At 39.3% G+C, this 17,079-nt stretch overlaps 1 protein-coding gene across 3 annotated transcripts in view; it reads left to right on the top strand.

Annotated features, from left to right (window-relative positions):
- Nucleotides 1-16,227, top strand: part of LOC109469929 (tyrosine-protein kinase receptor Tie-1-like) — a 31,284-nt gene extending 15,057 nt beyond the window's left edge. For 2 of the 3 annotated variants that reach the window (XM_019768691.1, XM_019768689.1), the window contains 7 exons: nt 6,962-7,098; nt 7,931-8,100; nt 10,035-10,175; nt 11,140-11,257; nt 11,795-11,894; nt 12,949-13,048; nt 14,172-16,227. In XM_019768691.1, coding sequence (XP_019624250.1) covers nt 6,962-7,098; nt 7,931-8,100; nt 10,035-10,175; nt 11,140-11,257; nt 11,795-11,894; nt 12,949-13,048; nt 14,172-14,192 — 787 coding nt within the window. In that variant the 3' untranslated portion in view covers nt 14,193-16,227. The remainder of the gene's footprint in view (nt 1-6,961; nt 7,099-7,930; nt 8,101-10,034; nt 10,176-11,139; nt 11,258-11,794; nt 11,895-12,948; nt 13,049-14,171) is intronic. The other variant, XM_019768690.1, reaches the window with a different exon arrangement.
- Nucleotides 16,228-17,079: the final 852 nt, after the last annotated feature.

The raw sequence follows: 17,079 nt of genomic DNA, 5'->3' as shown, positions 1-17,079 counted from the left end.
AGCTACGTCATTTGAATGTTTTTGTTTGTAAAGATGAACAAGGAATCCTGCAGGGTTGGACAGGGTGAGTAAAGTAACACGATGTTGTTTTCTGGCTAGCAGTTCCAAGCATCGCAAAGGATGATGGTAATGGACTAGACCATTTGGAGTTGGGGGTCTTTCCATATACGTGATGCTGTTTCATATTAGACATACCCATACATAAACATGCCCCAATCTAGTCCATGTCTTAGTGAACGTAATCGGTGATTTCACTGCAATTGTATCGATATTCTGGAATGACAAAGTGATAAGCTATAGGGAATGATTTCCAAACAGAGTAAATTTGCAGGGTATACTCGTAGTATCATACATGTACTTCCAATGCAATTCTATTAAAAATTCAATGAAAATCAATGAAAGAAATAAAGTTTTTAGTGTTGTTCTTTAGCAACGTACTTTTGTTTCAATGCACCTGCCAGTTGTTGAAAATTTCATTAGTAAGGGATGTATATCTTTCCTATTACAGGCTGGCACATGGGTACATGTCCAGTGGCATTTTGCCCAATCAGTATGCCAGGGTATGTTCTGCTGCTGGGATTGGACAGATCTCAGATGAAAAGATGAAGAAGTGTAAGGATATTATTTGCCTCTTCCTTGTCACTACACTGTATCTATGTATCATTATTTTCAAACAGTTATATACAGGAAGGTCCTTGATACTACACAGTTGCACAGCAAGCGAACATCTAAAGGAATACCATTTATCATAAATGTGCAGGATTAGTCTAACAAATCCACTCAACATGCTCTTGAGTGTAAAATAGTACCAATAACTAATACATAAAAAATCATGGCACAAGTCTACTGATGATATTGAATGGCACAGGACTACTACATATACAACAGAAAAAATTGAATTGTTGAATCTTACATTAATTTTTTTATCTACTTACATCTGTATGGTTTTTATTAACTGGTATTACAATATAAAGATAATAATGGTATTTTGTAGATCAAATCACAAAAGCACCCATTTGATGTTATGGAAACATTTTTGATGCCCCTTACTCTCTCCCTTTACAGCTATGATACTCTACAGTGAGGTGGTAGACGGAATGGCGAAGGCGTCCATGGAAAGGGCTATGGAGGAGGTAGGTTATTCTGCTTACATTTCATAAAAACTTTCTATCTACCATGGCCATTAGCTGGAAAATATGGTGCACTATATACAATACATACATTGTTTATGTATGGCAACATTGGTAAGACTGTCATCATTACTGCAATGTAGCTTCTAGCTGAATATACATGTATATGTATTTTTTGCTAGATCGAAAGTATGCCTGTATTTCACAATATAACTCTTACTCTTGTAGGAAATCGGCGAGCAGGCAGAAGAGCAGGAGAGGCTCAGCATTGTCACAGATGCCAGACATGCCCAGCGGCGCAACTCCTACCGCTCAGATATAATGGCTTTGGGTCAGATGTAAGTCAACTTTCAAAGTAATACTTCAAAAAGACATATCATATTGAAGAAGATAGAAGTAATTGACAGTGACAATAACTATGCTTTGGTCCTCAAACTATATTGATTTTGATCTAAAGACATGGAGTTTGTAAACATAAATGTAAAAATGGCTGCAGTGTTCTTCATCTCTGAATTTCTTCTTCATCTTTTCAGCAAACATCGCGTGCTGGGGTACGCCCCAGTCACAAAGGCTGAAGACCCTTCCAGCCAGAGGCATGAGTACAGGGGGACCATCAAGCTGTACGCTTTCTTTGATGAACTGGGTTTGTAGACACTTTTTGCTCTGCATGAAAAAAATAATCACAGTACACTTACCATGGCAACAATACATGTAGCACAGACAACAAAGGCAACACCTCACTCTAATGAAATGTACACAATAACACAATTTTTTGATGCCCTTGGTCCCTGGTCAAGGTCATTGCCTAGTAGAAATTACTGATATTGTGTTGTGACAGGTGTACAGATCGTGGATCACGCTCACGACAGGAGCAACGTCATCAATAAGTTAATCCGGGAGCGTGACGCATATCCTGATGGCCTGAAAACAACGAACTCGAATGACACATGGCATGGTAAGAAAACACAAACCAAAGGTCAAACCAAAGAGGCTTGAAAAAAGATATAATAAAAAAATTGATCTTAGCCTCCTTGGTCAAACCAGGTTTGATTCAATTTTTAATGCTTTCAGTTCTTTTCCAACTTGAAATTGCTGGTAACTAACTTTCTACTTGTATGATTGTTTGGCAGGGAAATGTTTTGTTACAGGGTGAGTGAGTGAGTGAGTGGGCTACTAGTAATAAAGTTGTGTTATTCTTCCGATACTATGGCAACCTTTGTACTCTCAGTAGTTCATGACATAAATGACATATATTTCTACTATATCAATCTCAGCTACCAAGGCCATTGCCCGTAAGTTCAAGAAGGTTTCGAGTGGGCCCAGGAGGAGCGAGGGCGTCACCTGGCACGCCCAGCTTGCTGATAAAGGTATGTATTGCTGTTTACCAGTTTGAGTGGGAAAGCTTATTTGCAACTGCAACGTTTTAGGAGAATAAATTTTGATGTCTGAATATGTGAAGAAACACTACATAACGTACTGAATACCTATCTGGGAATATGTAAGAGATACAGGGGTGACACCTCAGTCTCTGGGAAGTGCACATAAATTTGTGATACATGTAATTCAAGGTACAGTACAATTTTACCTACAGGTGCACCGGTCAAGACGCACTTTTATTGGTGCATGGCCAGGTGTGGCGGCAGTGTGCAGGTGCTGCGAGACTCCCTGCTAAACATTGTAGACCACTACCAGGTGAGTCCAACTCGTGTATCTGTGGAGAATCAACAATAGGAATTGATATATGTAATGACATTGAAATAGGACTTGTGATAACCCATCTGTGACTATGAATTTTTGCAGAATAATGCAGAACAATGAAGTACTATTAATTGCTTGGTAACAGCAGCCGAATAAAGTCTAGGTTCCTTTACATGTATTTGTGTTACAAAACAACTTTTTATGAACAACCCTCATACAAATGTCAAGATTGTGACAGGGTTGCGAAGATTATGTGTGTCTGTGGAGGTTCAGTGAGAACCTTGAATTTAGCAAGAAGTTGTTGGCTTAGTTAGTTATATGCCATTTGTATGTCAACAGAACCAGCACCAAAACTGTCATCCAGAGTCAAGATGTCGGCGTGACCCACACTACAGACCAACCAAACTGATCCTAACTGCCCAGCGGGCCGTCGATCTGCTACGAAGTTTCATCATCGCGCAAGACGTGTACAAACACGCTCCGGACTATGTGCTGGTAAGGTGATCAATGTCTTCCTTGGAGTAGACCTGAGGAGATCATGGGAGGGCAGTCCATTTTCACACATGCCTCTAGCTCTAATCACAACCAAGTGAATAATTACATTGTAGGTTGTGTGAAAGAATTGCTATGCCTGCTGCTTTTTATCTAATATTAAGATTTTACTCTAGATACAGTAGTAACAATGAAAGAAACATGACTTACTTTGTGCTGTTGTTAATGTGTCTGATAGGGGCATGTCACCACTTCATCAAGTCTTGGCCAGACTTTCATTTCAAAATGACCATGACCTTTTAATTGCTACCAACAGACTTCCATGAAGTGATAACAGAAATGTCTTTTATATTTCAGGTGTCAGTGTACTTGTTTAGTAGACTTAGTATAGATAGCTGTACCTGGTTCTCTCTGTACTGGGACTACGTAGATTTGATATGCCGCACTTTGTCTTCAGTCATCCGCCCTTGACATGGGGTTCCTGCGGTTAAAAAGTTTCGAAGAATTGAGATATGTTCAGAACAAGTGGTATACATGTACAATGTACAAACATACATACAATGAAAAACACAACTTACAACATAATTTGGAGCAAAATGACTGAGATAACACGAATATAACCAGAGGAATCATGCTGTTGAATATGGTTTCACTTGTTTTAGGTGCAACTTTCTTGGCTAAAGTGAGTAACTGCATTTTTTTCCTACCGTTTCAGTGCCGCGACACATTGTATGTCGAGTCGTTTAATAACGCTTGCTTACAATACCTCGACAAACGCATCTTCTTTCGCACCATGAACTATGGACTACGGATGGGCCTCGCCATCCTTGACTGGGTATGTATATGTCAGGATAGATATATCTCAATTATAGTGTCTGTCACGGAAACTCTGATCGGAGTCTCGGCCAGTGGAGATCCTGATCAGAGTTTGTAATTCATGTTCAGTACCATACAAGTACAGCAATAAAATATATTTAGGTTTTATGACGATAATGGATTTTAGTAGCCACCAGTAATCTATAGGACATGTCGGGCAATGTTAATTTATAGCAAATTAAATAGACCTCTTCCCCTCACCACTGGTATAGAATTGGCAATTCTGATGTAAGGTAAAGGAAATGATGGTCAAATTGAAATAAGACACCAGTACTTTGTAATATGGAAAACAAAACTTTGCAGTAACAGAGATGTGGAGCAAATTTTATATTATGCAAAAAAATGTGCAAGGTCTATGAAAATTTTAACTGCAATGGTACCTTTTCCAGAACGAGCATGTAGACAGGGACGCCACATCCCGCTACCTACGCTACAGTGTGGCAAACCCAAGGCAGAACGAGGGGAAGAGGGTCCTGGTAGCCAAAACTAACCACTTCCTGGCCGACATCCTGGCAACATTCGTGAGGAGAGTGCGGGACAGGGGAGATCTGCCACCCCTCCCACCAGCCAGGCGCAGGCAAGACATCCAACAGGAAGACGGGGCCAGGGTATCCGATGACGACAGCGCAAGTGGCTATTCTTCGTCCTCTGATGAGGAGTAGTGCCTTCTGCATAACATAATGAGACATGTTGAAAACACCCCTGTAAATATTGTTGATAGAAGGTCTCAAGTCTGCTGTCTTACAGTGTCTGTGCAGTGATCCAGACTTTACTCCCGTATGTCAGTGTTTTGATGACTACTGCCTCATACTAGTCATACTAGTATACGATCATATGTGTTCTGTTCATACAATGTATACGAGGCTGAGGTACATGTAAATATAGGAACTACTGTTGGGTTGAATGTACATGTCACATGTATTGCTTATAATGTACAGTACAACTACAAGTTATATGAGTGTTATTTGTCATGTGTTTGGTACATGTTGGAAACACTTCATGTACAGATTCTGCTGTAAATATTGTTGATAGAAGGTCTCAAGTCTGCTGTCTTACAGTGTCTGTGCAGTGATCCAGACTTTACTCCCGTATGTCAGTGTTTTGATGAGTACTTCCTCACAGTCATATACTAGTAGTAGTATACGATCATATGTGTTCTGTTCATTTATGACTAATATGAGGTTGAAGTACATGTAAATATGGGAACTACTGTTGGTTTGAATGTACATGTCACATGTATATGTACAGTACAACTACAAGTTATATATATTATTATGAGTGTTATTTTTCACATTCTCTATAGCCAAGTGTGCAGCAGACAAAGCACCTGATCACCAGATCTTGAAATATGAGAAAATCCCTTGTGCAATCATGGAGTAACGATTGTGTTTCTACCTCCATGGTGCAATTAAAAACTTGCCTGGCACACCTAAAATCTACCTCGAGTCTATGCTGTTTGGAATGCTGGCCAGAAAATTGTAATGTACCAGATAGAGTACTGCATAGATTCAAAAACAAACATGGCAGCCATACAAACTGGTAAGGGCCGGAGGAATAGACTGCTTCAACAGGAGTCCGAGAACACTAAGTGTTCCATATAGCAGGTAGGTGGCCAACACCAACTTGTTCCAAATTATCAAAACACCCCCACCCCAAACACACACACACAAACGTTACAAGTTGGCGTCATATATACGAAATTTACAGCAAAACGCTACGGGAAATCTCTTCAGAATTCTTTCAAAAATATATCCATTCCGCTTACGAGACCGGGAGTGCTTGAAACCGGTAGTAGTAGGGGCTCGATAAAAATTTACACAACTTCAACGGCGGGTGAACAGCAAAGTTCGAATCCAAGTTCCAACGAAAACAAAATGCCCCCCTCCCCCTCCTCGTCTGTGACAAGTTGGCCCTGCAATTTTCTTACGAAGTTCGAGGCCAAAATTTCCAGTTCTGTCCTGAAAAAAATAGCATCCCTTGTAAAAATACCAAATACGGGGTGAGTCAAACAAGTAGCGACAAGATAGTGATAAAAGTAACACCGCTTCAAGGCCCTTCATGACGTTATTTGTTTTTACGTAAACAGCACACTAAACATGTAAATTCTGTAGCGTAACTTGACATAGTTTTTTACTTACCTCTGCCTGGGTGGTTTCAGCAAGGAGGCCTCCTTGGTTTCAGCTCCCACACATGTACACAGCGTGTTTCAACTTCCATGACTTGAAATATTTACGGCGAACCTTTTTTGTACGATCGAACAAAATTTATTTATCGCATAAATAATTTTGAAGCGGTTGCCTCGACCGTTATAAGGCGATGCGGTTCCTTGTGAGTGGAAAAAAACACATCCCAGTATGGACACGCGGAAACATACTTGCGTTTGCACGGGTATGCTTTAGTTTCGACGATCTTTTTCACGGCCAACATGGCCAAGAGCCCACGCAAAATATCTCGTCTGTACCCAAAATGGCGGCGCACTAACACATGTGCCACGGGATTGTTTACATTCTGGTCACGTACTGCGATCACGTGATCCAGCGCGGCGCCAGCCTTGTCGGGCGCGCGTGTGTCGCGGCGCTTCCTGTGGAGTTGTCAATCGGTTTATTGAGTCCGAGTCAATTCAGACCGATACATCACAGTTGGGAAACTTTTATTTTATGGTCGAGGACCCAGGGTTCTCATTTGCGGTCTTTAAGCACTTCATTTCGAAACCTTAAGTTTGAATATTCTGTATTTTTTTAAATCTATAGCCACTGTCATTGCAGAATTGACCGAGCTAACGAGATGACATACCGGGACTTTGCAAAGGAGGCGAGCCTGCTGATGGAGGTCAACAATGACGGGGGTCACGTGAACATCGTCAGTCTGGTTGGACTGGTGGTGGATGGAGTAAAGAAGAAAGGTACACCATTCAGAACCTTTTCTCAACTTTATTAATGTATACATCAGATTTTACACAACATCATGACTAATACATATGAACTGGTCACAACTTATTTTAAATAAGCCATACCCAGGCCTTTCCGCGGGAATACGGATAGTAGAATTTGGCAAAAAAAGAGAGTGAAATTGGCCAAGGGAGTCCGGCCGCGGGGAGGTAGTATCTTTTCCTCCGAGACGAGACCAATCAACCCTAAAGGTGGCCAAACTCCCCTGGCATAAAAATTTATCCTATATATAGCCAGCGTAATTAGTCTAGTAGATACTAGTCACAACTAGTACACGGTATATTAAACATAAGTCTTGATAAATTTGACATTCTTGTTCAATAATAAATGATATATATATATATATATATATTTATATACATCTATGTGAAACTTTTAGTTTCAGAGTACATGTTATAAACGGATTGTGCACATTGTGTTTTCAATTTTTTAACGATGCATGTTTCAAAACTCAACAGGGAAATTCATGAATTAATTTAGAATTTCAACATTACTGCAATACGTAACGACAAATCTTTTTGGCTCAGAACCAAGAGGTCGCGAGTTAGAATACTTTGCCACCGATGTTCTGCCCTTGGGAAAGAACTATTTGCTCAAAAAACTCTGGTGAAAATGAGTATTCGCTTGTCCTCTGCATTGGTGGCATAAAGATAAGTTGGATAAAATTGTGTTCCATGTCTTGTGATGATTGTTTGCAAAGTTTACGTAACCTTACGTTAGTTGGTAATGACGATGAAGAATATCTTACTACAACGTCTACAAAAGATGTAAATCCTCCCCTGTCAGATCCACGGTACATTCTTGTCGAGTACGCCGAGCCAGGAGAGTTACTCTGGTACCTGGTGAACGTTCAGAACAACCGGCATCAGGCTGGCTTTCCGCCGGGCTTAGGACGACAACTCACCGAGGTGGCCATCGACATTGTCCGAGGGATGATCGAGTTAGAACGCCGTCGGGTATTCTAGTTTTTTTTATTAACCACATCATTTCTATTCAAATATTCTATTCTTGAATTTCGTTTGAGTGGTTTAATGGCCAAGTGGGAATAGTTTTTGCTTTAAACTCGATCCCCGGCTGATTCATACTCAAATTCTTTTAAAAAACGGTAAATTCTGCTTTCTCTGCTTGGCACTCAGTGTTTTTTACCTTCACCAAGAAGTTTTTTTTAGAGGCGTTCGTGTATGTGTATGTGTGTGTGTGTGTGTGTGTGTGTGTGTGTGTGTGTGTGTGTGTGCGTGTGTGTGTGTGTGTGTGTGTGTGTGTGTGTGTGTGTGAGTGTAGACACGATAACTTCAGAAGGCTTTAATGGATGGTCTTGATATTTAGAAGGTCGGTAGATCTTTCTTAGACCTCAAATTGCTTAGATTTTGGGTCACCTGGCGGCTTGTCATGGTACTGCAGCGGAACTTCATGTTTAGATATCTCATGATCTGGACATGCTAGGGTCACGACATTTAGATGATAGATAGGGCTCCTGCTGGGAATGGAGTGACATGAGGTTGAATTCCCTGGCTGCTTGCTCTGGAACTGCAGGGGCGTTTATTTAAAATGTTTAAAGGAGGATAACTCAAGAACCGATTGATGGATGGTCATGATTTTTGGTAAGTAGGTAGCATAAGTGATGCTTGACATAATGGTATTACAATTATGCAACACTGACAGAGACCTTTGACAAGTCTCTTCTCCGTTCCGGACAGCTTCAACATATCCTACCACCAACCAGAGGAACCGTCAGTGGCCGTCAGACCCGTTCATCACATAAACTGAACCATTTGTACGGTCGTACTGAACGGTACACGAACAGTGCCCTACCTTACATGATTGAACTGTTGAACCACAGTGACACTTTATACTACCGTTGACCATTTGTACTACCTGTTGACAATCCGTTTCGAATAGTAATACAGTAGTTGCGCTGACATTGGTTTTTAACCTGTCGCAGTATTATCCTCTGATACAATGCTGTATAGAACTTTTTAAACTTCATATCTTTATGCAAATGTGTTCTAATCATGCCTCCACCCGAAGTGCAAGTGTACGTTTAATATGTAAATACGTTTTAAGCATGTATATATTCGAATTGTTATGCCTGTTGATGTAAATATGTTTTTAATCATGACTTGAATTGTAAATGTGGTAACGCAATTCAGCCGTTTTGGCTGCAAAGTTTGTGGCATGGGTTTTGAACTAAATAAATCATTTATCATGATGTGATTTGCATAATTTATGAGGAAAATAAATCAGCTGCATTCGATAATAGGACCATTTAAGCTTGTGGCATGCAATTAAGAACGAGAGAAACACAGGCAGATATCGATTATGCAAATAACGACCTCATTTGCATAATTTATGAGAAATGCTAGAATGGCATTCTTCGTTAAGATAAGACTGTCCTTTGGTGTAGAATATGATCAACAGGTACAATTTAGGATCCTATTTGCATGATCACAGGGATTAATAATTCCTGAGTCATAAACGGCTAATATCATTTGGCAAAGGAATGAGATCCTGAAACTCTAGATATTGCATATATGACACACACCGCTACCAGTGGAGTTATAGTACAAAATATCAACTCATTTACTCTTTTCAAAATGCAGATAAAGCAAAATGTATAATTGTTTTTAGAAAGAAACATGTCTAGTCATACTCAGTATTTGGGAAGGAGTGTTGCAGTAAAATCATTACATGTAGAGTGTTGTAGTGGACTAGACCCCTGCTGTAGTGATTGTACAACTGTGTGGCCCAACGGCTACATGTACACAAACAGAGATGGGCGCCGAAATATGCATCATAAGTGCGAGAAAGAACGTAAGCTTTATCTTTTAACTGGTTTGCATAAAGATTAAGGAAACCCAACAATTATCTTAGTTTTGACTGTTCCCAACAGATCACCCACCGTGACCTGGCGTGTAGAAACATCGTCCTGTGTTCTCCTGACGGACAGGCCGGCCGGCTGGTCGCTAAAATCTCCGACTTCGGACTGGCCCGTGACGTGTACGTGACGACACAGTACATGAGGCATCCTCTGGTAGGTGTCCCTTATCGTTCACCCCTTAAACGGGCATTATGTAACTTTTTACGCAAAAATTTGAAATCTTCTGATTATACTAAATTTTAGTCTTATGGATAGTTTAGTTACTATCACTTTTCAACACATTTGTGTCTTTATTTCACATTAACGTATATTTTGTGCGTCCAAACAGTCCTTGTTCAGTTCCCAGTGGCACCGATTTGGCCTCAGGACAACAACAACAACAACAACATACAGTGGTTGGCCCCCTAGGGAGGTTAATGAGTTGGAAATACCAGGCCACAGGGGCATGTCACAAGATTAGCTTTTTGGAAACACTTATATCTTTCATACAAGGTGGAATATAATTATGAACTTTTTTGTTGGGCATCAGAGGTTGGAATAGAAGATCATTCAGTTTTCTATCATGCTTATATCGAGCAAAGATGTTGCATGTTCTATTGCTGAATATTGTTCTGGGATACTAATGGGTTAAGTGAACTTACTACGCAAGGAAAAGATTGGAAATATACTTTTTGTATTGTTAAAAAGTTACCTAATGCCCCTTTAAGGTCGTGAATTTTTCATGGATTTCCTTAAAATTGTGATGTCGCAGAACTAACTTGTGACAAGCTTTTACAGTCACTCACGTAACAAGACCCCTTGGATTTTCTGCAAGAAATATTAAAGACTTAGAATCCTATGAAAGCCCACTGATTACCATTGTACGACAATAGTACGACGTACGGCCTTAAGTTCTAGAATCCATTCCTAATGAAAAAAGCACACACTTCATTCATGATCAGTAGGTAAACGTTACGTAGCATTTGTACCCAATAAGTACCCAATGCAGACCCACGATTCAACATTACCAGGGATGTCCTTGACAAACATGCAATGTCAAAGTCTAAGACTTGAAAAAGTCTTAAACAAACAATTCCTCATTTCGTTCCCATTTCTAACATGTTATGTTTCGTGATAGACAAATATGCTGCTTCCAATAAAGTGGATGGCAATAGAGTCCCTGATTGAGGGTGTGTACAGCTGCAAAAGTGACATGTGGGGATTCGGAGTCGTGCTGTGGGAGATGGCGACTTTGGGTGAGTGCCCTTTGTAAGATTTTAAAATACGTTAACTTTGTTAAAGTACAGTTGGTCAAATGAAAGAACACTTTGACAGGCTTTTGTGTGTTTTTTCAACAATGTAACATCGCTACAAAATAATCCAAACGTACCCACCAACTAATAACAAGAAGTTAGAATTGTCAAATTTCTGAAAAGTAGTTCTAATTGACACTCCAGTTCACCCCATTTCTTGTTTCTGACCTTTTGTCCTCTGGTAATTCTGTCAACTTGAAGTCATATGCTCACAATCTACGTTCATGCTCATCATTTACCTGTGTCGCATATTTTCACCTGTGATTCTGCATGCCAATCCCCATTTAACCCCACCCATGTGCCGTCAACCGAGCTATTCTGTCCGGAGAAAGATGCCTCGGTGTCCCAAAACAAGACTTCCCAAGACGCCACGGTAACTCTTATTACGTACGAGTAGCTTCAGATGAACACAATTTGCCTTTAGGACTACATTTGTATGTGATAACAACAAGTTTTATCTTTTGGCGATGTAAATTCCAGGAGGAACACCTTATCCCGAGGTTTATGGTTACGAGACTCTGGTAACAAGGCTCCGCCGAGGGTACCGCCTGCAGAAACCTAACGGATGTTCAGACGAGCTGTAAGTAAAATGTCAACCATGATTTCTTGCTTATTTATGACTTCACCACCTAGTGGTGAAGTCATATTGTTTTTGCTCACGTTTCTTCTTCTTCTTCTTCTCCTCCTGCCATTTCTTTAAATTGATTCAACTCCTTAATTTTTGGGCCAAATAACATGAATTTTAGCATGAAGGTACAGTGGCCAAATACCCCCAGGCGTTTTTTTTTCATTTTCTTGATACAGACTTTTAGAAGCTTTTAGAATGGTTTTATTTGGACTTTTTGTTTGTGTTATAGGTAATGTACTGTAGCAGTGTGTTGCCAAGATTGGAGTGCGACCATATTTGGGCATAGGGCCAATGCCCAAATATGGGCAGCAGGTGCACCCTGTTTGGAGATCTGGTCGCTGATTGGCTGTTCCCTTAATTACTTTACTGCTAAATGAACACCTGTGTAGGCTTCCACATACTTACAATAGGAATAGTTCCTTTGTTTTTTTACAAGTATTAGCCAGGAAAAGACGTCTTTTGGGTTGTAAATCAATAGAAACATGTCATATAACCTACATTTCTATATACCTTTATATTTTTAAAACCAAATTTTAAAATCTTTTAACCAAATAATCTGCTTTTCTCTATTCTTCTTGCTGATTGGCTGTTGAGATCTAATTGGGTTAACTGTATTAACATCTGCACATAGCCCTACCATATTGACAGTATTGAACTGAATTCGAGTGTTTTGGGGTAGATATGTACCTTCCTTCTCAAGCATTGGAATGTGGGACATGAACGCTTTTTTTTAATCTTGAAAATCAACAGTTAGCATTATGCAAATAATCCTAACCAATAATGTAGGGGATAGCTATCCAATTGTTGCATTCTTAGTTATATGTCACTTTATACTATATTAATATCAAGAATTGTTTTCCCTTGCATTTCTCCTTCTTTCCCTGCCATGTCGTGAAATGTGGTGATGCCATGCTACATTTGCTCCAAAGCAGATGTTGGCCTTTCTAGTTTAAGAATTTTTATGTTTAAAGCATTATCATGATTGTACCATTCTCGACACATGTAGGTACGAAGTGATGAAGCTATGCTGGCAGGATGACCCGGATGTAAGACCCACTCCTGACGTGATGGAGGACAGGCTAGAACAGCTGATGGAACAAGACAGGGTGGGGCACTTGTGTTTATATATGACAATGACAATAACAATGACGTTTATTGCATATCCATGCCCCATTGGGGCTAAATGCACTCTTAAGTTACAAAAATGATTAGGCAAACTACATGTACACGTGTATGCTATGTTTCTTCTCTCTTCTTTAGACATTTGTATATGAATTTACAGAGTTTTTCTAATACAGCATGGTTAACTGAAAATAATATTTGTATGAATATATCATCCTTTGTTAGATGCGCCAAGTTTTGGTCTAATTGTATTTCAACAACAAAGGTAGATGGTAGATTGCTTTACAGTAGACACTCAAAAATAAAGTGGACTTCATTTTCTAGAGTATTCATATCACATAATGTACATAACCTATCATTAATGGAAGTTCGGTTGTATCTACCTGTTTCAATTTGTAGAGGACCAAGATGTCTTTCAGTCTGGATTGATAATATGTGCCAGGTCGGCTGGATGTGCGACAGGGCTTTATGGACAGGGTCAGGCATGGTTTTGAATTGCCTCCGCTTGTAAAAGATTTAATAGACACTTGATATGCATGGACTATCCAGACTGTCTGAACGAAAAAGGCGAATAATGTTTTTTTTTGTGCTCTTAAATGTTTGGGTAATAACTCACCTCTTTAGGCAACAGCAAGTAACTTTTATGGATGACATCGATATTTCAGCGCGGGCATTAATTTTCGGCTGATTTTGGAAAAGAAAAAAGAAATTTTGTTGCCTTCTGAGAGTGGTCATCATGTATACATGTAGAAAACGGACAAAGATGTCGGAAGGTAGATGGCAAATAACTATGAAGCGAGGAGAGAAGAAAAGGCTCTGGATTAATATTTTGTTTCTTACTTTGATGCAGTGATATGTGATGCCGGCTGTGTATATGTGATGTTCCCACTGAATCAAATCATCTTTACACTGATTGAGTCAAATTTTTAAAAGTAGGAACCTTGTTTTTTTTTTTTCGACCCGCCTTGTTTTTTTACGCCTGCTTACATTAGATTTGGAATCTATAAAACCTACTGTGCTGTGCTATAGAATTGTTAGTTCCGACCCTCAGTTCACCTCTTTATTATGATGTGTCCACCACTATGATATTTTTCATGATTTTTGCAGGCCTTATTCCCGGAGACCTAGGACACGACTACAATCACACATTCTTGGATTATAATTGATGAAAAAAATCTAGGAAAAAGTAAAGTAAAATAAACACAATGACTGCGGAGAGGAACTGGCTGTTGGCCCTACGCCCAACACCAGGTGACGCCAATATCCAATCAAGGAGAGATTCGTGCAACGCCATTTGGCCATTCTGTACTGGAGCAGTGCCGACTAGCGGATGGTGGTGGTAAAGCAGAAGGGGACCAAGTGGACTTGAAGTTTGGGCGAAGATACGATGGAGACGGGAGATTTTTGCGGTGGCGAAAACAACAGCAGGGAAAAGGATAAGTTCAGTGGGCATGGTAAAAACGTAGCGTAAAACTCAGCAATGTTTCATTTACATGGATATCACTACATAAATCGTACTCCAGAAATTCTACTACAATATCAACTGCACTAGAAAAGAAATGGCCAACAAATTTTCCATATGTGTACATCACTGTTTCTGTATATGGTATATATGTGGTGAGAGTTAAGTTCATAAACAAAGAATCACAGTATTGATGTATATTGACCATTGTTTCTATTATGACTTCACCACCTCGTGGTGATGTCATATTGTTTTTGCTGACGTTTCTTCTTCTCCTTCTTCTCCTCCTGCCATTTCTTTAAAATGATTCAACCCCTTCATTTTGGGGCCAAATAACATGAAATTTAGCATGAAGATACAGTGGCAAAATACCCCCAGTCGTTGTTTTTTCATTTTCTTGATACAGACTCGTAGAATGGTTTTATTTGGACTTTTTGTTTGTGTTATAGGTAATGTACTGTAGCAGTGTGTGTTGCCAAGATTGTAGCGTGACCATATTTGGGCATAGGGCCAATGCCCAAATATGGGAAGCAGGTGCACCCTGTTTGGAGATCTGGTCTCTGATTGGCTGTTCCCTTAATTACTTTACTGCTGAATGAACCATATACAGAAACAGTGATGTACACCAGACTTCTACATACTTATAATAGGAATAGTTACTTTGTTTTTTTACAAGTATTAGCCAGGAAAAGAAGTCTTTTGGGTTGTAAATCGGTAGAAACATGTCATATAACCTACATTTCTATATACCTTGCTATTTTTTTAACCAAATTTTAAAATATTTTAACCACTTAAGCTGCTTTCCTCTATTCTTCTTGCTGATTGGCTGTTGAGATCTAGTTGGGTTAACTGTATTAACAGCTGCACATAGCCATACCATATTGACAGTATTGAACTGTATTTAAGTGTTTTGGGGTAAATATGTAAAACTTTCCTTCTCAAGCATTGGAATGTGGAACATAAACGCTTTTTTTATCTTGAAAATCAACAGCATTATGAAAATAAATCCTAACTAATAATGTAGGCGATAGCTATCCAACTGTTGCATTCTTATTTATATGTCACAGACTTCATACTATATTTATATCAATATAAAGCATTGTTTTCCCTTGTATTTCTCGTTCTTTCCCTGCCATGTCGTGAAACTTGGTGAAGTCATGCTACATCTGCTCCAAAGCAGATGCTGGCCTTTCTAGTTCTCTACGTTTTGTAAGAGAATACAAAACTTTCATATCAAGTCAATAATTTCAAGGGGACTTCTGATATCATTTCCTTGCCAGTTTCCTAGTATTCATATTAAACTTAGTGCTACATCACAAAAGGTAAAAAAAGCAATACAATAGAAAAACAAGTCCTGAGAATATAACAGTATGTACTCTAAGCCTGCAAAATGACCAACTGCTTTAGTCTTTGTGAAATGAGTATTTCATGAACAAACAAAATCAAACTAAACATACTACCGTTGATATATAAGTTTGTGCAGCAAATAAAATTAATACAATAATTTTGTCCCCATCTTGTAATTGTGTACAGTTTTCCATATCAATGTTTCACTGGTGCTCATGTAAACTAAACATTCTTACCATGCTTTAGAATTTCCTAAGATTTTCATGTAGATCAATAAACAAAGGCATCCATATGTACAATGTATCTATTACATTACAGTACAGTACAGATCTAACAAGAGTTCCGAGATCTCATACCTCCATGAAATATGGGCTTGCTTTATGGTTCCGGGTCGGAGTTTATATCTGACCAGAGTCTAAGTAAGTGCGCAGTAAATCGCCGGAAACGTGACTTTGTATGGTATGTTTTGGCCGCGATATCCCAAAAATCGTAATATCTGTGTACATCTTTGTATTTCCTGAAAAGCCTGTTAGTTGTAGCCTTTATAGGTGGCATAATGTTGGTGGTCCAGCGACGACTTCCTGGTATCAGTCCGCGCGGATGGTTATGTGGCCTTTTCGCCTGACCGCCGGGATGGTACGTTCTATATGCGTTGTGGGTGTGTTCGGGCCATCGAAGATAGCGATAAACTTTTCGCATCGATTTTAATTAAATTCAAATTTTGGAAACATTAGGTTCTGAGCTTCTTCGAGTACTAAGCCGTTACCCTGGGAAAATTCTTTTTTTCCGTGCAGCCATGGTTAAAAATGACGAAAAAAATGACCCCTGTTTTAAAAATGTACTTTGATGTGCCTTACTTACCCCTAAATAAATTGGGCGCAGAACATATCAATCAAGTGTATTTATAAGCGGCACGGCACCCCTTTCCACCAAAAGAGTGAAAAATTCCGACAGAAATGACAGCCCGTCGTGCCGAGGATGTCAAATTGCTCGAAATACGGAAGGAAACTCCGGTCCGAGACCTTATCATACTTCATTTCAACATGTCCTCAATAATTATACAAATGACCTCGACATTAAGATAATATATGTATAGTGGTGTTAACCTTCAATTAACTTACACATGTCACGAGGTATAAAATTCCCATTATTCACCAATAATGAGTAACAGAATCTTCATATTAATTATCTAAATTAGGTCATAAT

The sequence above is a fragment of the Branchiostoma belcheri genome, unplaced genomic scaffold (assembly GCF_001625305.1).
Source record: "Branchiostoma belcheri isolate BF01 breed outbred unplaced genomic scaffold, Haploidv18h27 scaffold211, whole genome shotgun sequence".
NCBI lineage: Eukaryota > Metazoa > Chordata > Leptocardii > Amphioxiformes > Branchiostomatidae > Branchiostoma > Branchiostoma belcheri.
Note: the sequence above shows the minus strand (reverse complement) of the source record. Positions and strands in the feature narration are given on the sequence as shown.